Source organism: Bactrocera neohumeralis, unplaced genomic scaffold (assembly GCF_024586455.1).
Source record: "Bactrocera neohumeralis isolate Rockhampton unplaced genomic scaffold, APGP_CSIRO_Bneo_wtdbg2-racon-allhic-juicebox.fasta_v2 cluster10, whole genome shotgun sequence".
Taxonomy (NCBI): Eukaryota; Metazoa; Arthropoda; class Insecta; order Diptera; family Tephritidae; genus Bactrocera; species Bactrocera neohumeralis.
Window position 1 is genome coordinate 16,680,517 of NW_026089623.1, and position 6,239 is coordinate 16,686,755.

At 40.5% G+C, this 6,239-nt stretch overlaps 1 protein-coding gene across 1 annotated transcript; it reads left to right on the top strand.

Moving 5' to 3' along the window:
* The first annotated feature begins 4,310 nt into the window (after nucleotides 1-4,310).
* On the top strand, nucleotides 4,311-5,156 carry LOC126765552 (piggyBac transposable element-derived protein 1-like). Its single transcript, XM_050483163.1, has one exon. It carries the CDS (start codon nucleotides 4,311-4,313, stop codon nucleotides 5,154-5,156), a length of 846 nt encoding a protein of 281 aa, XP_050339120.1.
* Nucleotides 5,157-6,239: the final 1,083 nt, after the last annotated feature.

Here is a 6,239-nt window from a genome sequence, read left to right on the forward strand (position 1 = left end):
CTGATTGACTTCGCCGGGGCCTGAAATATGGTTATCTGTAGTACTAGATTCCAGCATAAGAAGATTCATCAAGCTACCTGGCTGTCTCCGGATCGAAAAACTACCAACCAGATCGATCATGTTGTGATAGACGGAAGACACGTCTCCAGTGTTTTAGATGTGCGTGCGCTCCGAGGTCCTAACATCGACTCGGACCACTATCTTGTTGCAGCTAAGATTCGCACCCGCCTCTGTGCAGCAAAAAACGCAGGACAACAAACACAAGGAAGGTTCGACGTCGACAAGCTGCAATCACAACAGACAGCCGAACGATTTTCTACTCGGCTTGCACTCCTGCTCTCTGAGAGCACGCGTCAACAACCCGGTATAAGGGAACTGTGGGACGGCATTTCAAATTCCTTACGTACAGCTGCAACCGAAACCATTGGTGTTCGGAAAGTGCAAAAGAACAGCTGGTACGACGAGGTGTGCCGTGTCGCAGCGGACAGAAAACAGACTGCCTACCTCGCGACGTTACGATCGACCACAACACGTGCGGGATGGGATAGATACCGAGAATTGAAAAGGGAAGCGAGACGCATTTGCAGACAGAAGAAGAAAGAGGCTGAAATGCGTGAGTACGAAGAGCTTGATAAGCTGGCCGACAGGGGTAATGCTCGAAAATTCTACGAAAAAATGCGGTGGCTTACAGAAGGTTTCAAGACCGGAGCATACTATTGTAGAACCCCCAAAGGTGATCTAGTGACCGATGCCTAGAGCATACTTAAATTATGGAGGGAACACTTCTCCAGCCTGCTGAATGGCAGTGAACGCACAACGCCAGGAGAAGGCGAACCCGATTCCCCAATCGATGACGATGGAGCAGACGTTCCATTGCCCGACCATGAAGAAGTTCGAATAGCAATTACCCGCCTAAAGAACAACAAAGAGGCGGGGGCCGATGGACACGGCGGCGAAGAACTGATAAGGAGCATGCATCAGCTTCTTTGTAAAATATGGTCGGACGAAAGCATGCCCAACGATTGGAATTTAAGTGTGCTATGCCAAATCCATAAAAAAGGAGACCCCACAATCTGCGCCAACTACCGTGGGATTAGCTTCCTCAACATCGCATATAAGGTTCTATCGAGCGTATTGTGTGAAAGATTAAAGCCCACCGTCAACAAACTGATTGGACCTTATCAGTGTGGCTTCAGACCTGGTAAATCAACAACCGACCAGATATTCACCATGCGCCAAATCTTGGAAAAGACCCGTGAAAGAAGAATCGACACACACCACCTCTTCGTCGATTTAAAAGCTGCTTTCGACAGCACGAAAAGGAGCTGCCTTTATGCCGCGATGTCTGAATTTGGTATCCCCGCAAAACTAATACGGCTGTGTAAACTTACGTTGAGTTAAACCAAAAGCTCCGTCAGGATCGGGAAGGACCTCTCCGAGCCGTTCGATACCAAACGATGTTTCAGACAAGGTGACTCCCTATCGTGCGACTTCTTCAACCTGCTTCTGGAGAAAATAGTTCGAGCTGCAGAACTAAATAGAGAAGGTACAATCTTCTATAAGAGAGTACAGCTGCTGGCGCATGCCGACGATATTGATATCATCGGCCTCAACACCGGCGCCGTTAGTTCTGCTTTCTCCAGGCTGGACAAGGAAGCGCAGAAAATGGGTCTGGCAGTGAACGAGGGCAAAACGAAATATCTCCTGTCATCAAACAAACAGTCGTCGCACTCGCGACTTGGCACTCACGTCACTGTTGACAGTCATAACTTTGAAGTCGTAGATAATTTCGTCTATCTTGGAACTAGCGTAAGCACCACCAACAATGTCAGCCTAGAAATCCAACGCAGGATTGCTCTTGCCAACAGGTGCTACTTCGGACTGAGTAGGCAATTGAAAAGTAAAGTCCTCTCTCGACGAACAAAAACTAAACTCTATAAGTCGCTCATAATTCCCGTCCTGCTATATGGTGCAGAGGCTTGGGCGATGACGGCAACCGATGAGTCGACGTTGCGAGTTTTCGAGAGAAAAATTCTGCGAAAGATTTATGGTCCTTTGCGCATTGGCCACGGCGAATATCGCGTTCGATGGAACGATGAGCTGTTCGAGATATACGACGACATTGACATACTTAGTTCAGCGAATTAAAAGACAGCGGCTGCGCTGGCTAGGTCATGTTGTCCGGATGGATAAAAACACTCCAGCTCTGAAAGTATTTGACGCAGTACCCGCCGAGGGAAGCAGAGGAAGAGGAAGACCTCCACTCCATTGGAAGGACCAAGTGGAGAAGGACCTGGCTTGGCTTGGAATATCCAATTGGCGCCACGTAGCGAAAAGAAGAAACGACTTGCGCGCTGTTGTTAACTCGGCTATAATCGCGTAAGCGGTGTCTACGCCAATTAAGAAGAAGAAGAATACTGATTTCATGATTATTTTGGGAGTTTTCAGTCTCCCATTTTAATAAGCTATTTTTATTTTGTAGTTATAACTAGGTGAAAAATTCGATTTGCTAAGGGTTAGTAAAGATGTAAGTTGCTTAAATATGTTTTAACAAATCGTTGGTTTTTAAGATACTATATACAATCATAGCGTTTTTTTCTGAAGGTTCACTTAGTAGTTTTATGAGATCAATGTTGCCAGAGTTGTGGGCTGTTGGGTGAAGCATCGGACAGAGTGTGAGTAAGTGTTTGATAGAAGCGGTGTCATCGCAAAGGAGGCAAATGGATGGGCTTTTACCCGATAGTAAGTGGGCGTGTGTTATGATAGTGTGTCCAATCCTTAATCGAGTATATGTCTTCATTGCGCTAGTTGGAACTGTTGAGTAGATTATACGATTTCTGGCTGGGTTTATGACCGCGTAGGGATGTTTAAATGTTTTCCATTCGCTTGCGTTTTGTTGATGCCTTTTGTGCTTAATAAGGTTAGAAATGTCTTGCTTGGTTGAGACGTAGTATGTTAAGGCAGGAGTTCTGGCTACATTTTTCGCAGCGAGGTCTGCAAAGTGGTTGCCTGTAATACCAGCATGGCCAGGGATCCACATTACTTGGTCTCTGATAACTTCTATTATGGGATTGCGATTGGAAGGAGACGTTATTGCAGACATACACGATTTGCTGTCGGTACAGATGAGGAACTTTCCTTTCGTCTTTTTTGCGTAATTAACTGCATGAAGAATAGCAGCTCCTTCAGCGGTAAATACATTTTAAATATATTTTAAAGATATGTTTCGAAATGTGTTGTTACTCAAAGAATAAGTTCTAAATTCTTTTTGTTTGTTGAATTCTTATTACACCCAATTACTTTTCAAAACCTCCAAAAATGTTCTGCATCAGCACAAGTTATGTTCGATTTCTGTAATTAATGCACCCACCATTTCTGAAGTAAACGTCTTATATCATTTAATTATGTTAGAACAATCATTTAATTATGACCCAGATATGATTCCCTAATGCCTTTTTAAAAAATGTGTCAAATACATATGTATATCAATCCTTAGCGAAACTATTTAATGCATCTCTTATTTTCATCTATGGAAACAGTCATTTATAATGCCTTTGCATAATAATGGATTTAGGTCATCCATTGAAAACTATAGAGGAATAGCAAAGTTGTCAGCAATACCTAAAATTTTTTAAGCAATTATAACTGACGAAATCACCTTCTGGATTTCTTCAACAATTTCTTGTCCTCAGCACGGTTTTCGTAAAGGGAAATCTACAGTAACTAATTTGCTAGAATTTGTATCACATACTTATATCAACGTGCTTTAGGGAGAGTAAGCATACCGATGTTACAAACACAGATTTTTGTAAATCTTTTGATAAAGTTAACCATTCAATTCTTTTGAATTAGCTTGATCTTCTTGGTTTTCAAATAATATTACTAAAATGGTTTGCTTATCTTAACCCATTTCCAACCGCGCTGCAAAAATTTTAAAATTTTTTTATTTAAGGTACATTTTTAGATTAATTACGGCCCCCTGATTCCAAATCTGTCATCAAAAAATTTCTAGCTCTTCCCGTTTTCCCGATATGTCAAAAATTAAATTGTTCGATTAATCGAACACTGGCGCTGAATACATACCATAAAATCCCATACAAATGCGAAATGTCAATTTTTCCCACCAAATGATAGCGCTTTCACATTTCTTTTGTGTGTTTCAGAAGAAGATACTTGTTTTGTGCCTGCTTAACATATTCTTACTTTTTAATAGTTTTTCGAAAAAAAATGGTGAGAATCTATTAGAATATAGTTTCGTTTGATGTGTAATTCCGAGTGTTTGTATTGTTCCTCGATTCCAGAATTGCAAAATGGCACGTTCAAAGAAAACAGCAATGAGGGAGATTGGAGATATTTTAGAGAATTGGAGCGATGACGAAAATCCGGTTCAGTCTGTCAACGTACTCCCACCCAATGTACATGAACTATCCGATGAGGAATTAATCGACGAGAATACCATCGCAATTAATGAAGATCAAACTGCTTTGACTGAGATTGCCGGCTATTTGGAAATTGAGAGAAAGCGAAACATTCATATGGATATTGCTTATGAAGAGGTTGTGGAAACTCAACCGGAGGCTTTGCCATCAACTTCCAAATCGGATGCTGAATCGACTGGTCCACCTCAAAAGAAACCGAGAGTCAGCTACAAGCCAGTGAGTTCGTTTGGAACTCCAAAATGGTCCAGGAACAAAGGAAAGGAGGAGTTTCATTACGATATATCGCCTCAGGCAGCTCCGTTGACCGATATGCAGAAAGATGTGTGTGAGTTACTAAAGGATCTGTCACCAATACAATTATTCTCAAAGTTTTATGATGGGGAGGTGTTTGATTATATCATAACTGAGACTAACCGATTTGCGGCCCAGAACAACGCTGGTTTTCATTTGGACGTGGTTATATTGAAAAGATTTTTGGGGATTTTACTGATATCGGGCTACCACACTGTGCCTTCAATTGAGGATTATTGGTCTTCGCAGCTGTCAATGGGAATTGCAAAAGTACAACAGGCAATGTCGAGAGCTGCGTTCATGCATGTGAAGAGATACTTCCATTTTGCGAATAATGATGAATTAGATGTTAATGATAAGATGGCCAAGGTACTATGTATAAATTATTACACTATCGTTATTCAAGTTTCCTTATTTATATTTTAATAATTTCAGCTTCGTCGATTCTTTGACATCATAAACAGAAAGTTCAAACAGTTTGGCATTTGGTCAGAGTTTTTGTCTATAGACGAGCAAATGGTGGCTTATTTCGGCCGTCACAGTTGCAAAATGTTTATTCTGGGAAAGCCGATTCGTTTTGGATATAAACTTTGGTGCCTCTGTTCGTCAACGGGCTATTTGTTTACTTTTATACCATATTGTGGACAATCCGATGAATACAACAGAGAGCTTGGTCTTGGAGCTGATGTCGTTCTCCGTTCCCTCAGAAACGTCGAAGCATCTATGCGTCACGTGGTATTTTTCGACAACTTCTTCACTTCCTATCATCTTCTCTGCCTGTTATCAGCAAAGGGGTTCTGCGCCACTGGAACTGTTCGCCGCAATCGTGTAGCTGGGGGTGCTATAAATATGAAGATCGGTAAAGATCTGCCTCGCGGCACACGTGATTATATGTACGATTCTAAGAACCAGATAACCCTTTGGCAAGATAATAAGAAAGTCACCATTGCTACAAAGCATGATCAGTGTACAGATTAAGACAGTCTTTGCTTAAGTCTGTACTGTGAGAGTTCACTTTTGACTCTGGTTTTCTTTATTAAAATTTCTTCCCTCAATACATTTCTAAATTCTAATTTCTTAACTATGTATATATGTATATGTGTGTATGCTTAGTGTGCATACACATGTGTAAATATGTATTATATTTTTATTGCATTTTTCAGATACCAACGCATTGATATTTTATAGTTTTTTAGATTAGTGCATCTAACGCATTTATACACATACGTACACACGCTTGATACTTTCTTATCTGTTGCTTGTGTGCATTAATATTTCCAGTATGTATATTTTGTATTTTAATATTAGTATTATGTATACTCTAATTTATGAGTTTTCTTTTATGTGCAATGATTTTCACATTTTTATGAGCAAGTCTCATATTACAATTTTGTTGCTTACCATTGCACTTGACATTTAGTGGACTGTATATACTTTTTATTTAATTTATTGTTTACATGTATATTTTTATGTATTAATGTAGTTGTGTCAAAAATATAATTTTGTATA

Bases quoted from the DNA above. Each gene is read 5' to 3' on its own strand.
- LOC126765552 (XM_050483163.1), top strand. From the start codon at position 4,311: ATGGCACGTTCAAAGAAAACAGCAATGAGGGAGATTGGAGATATTTTA.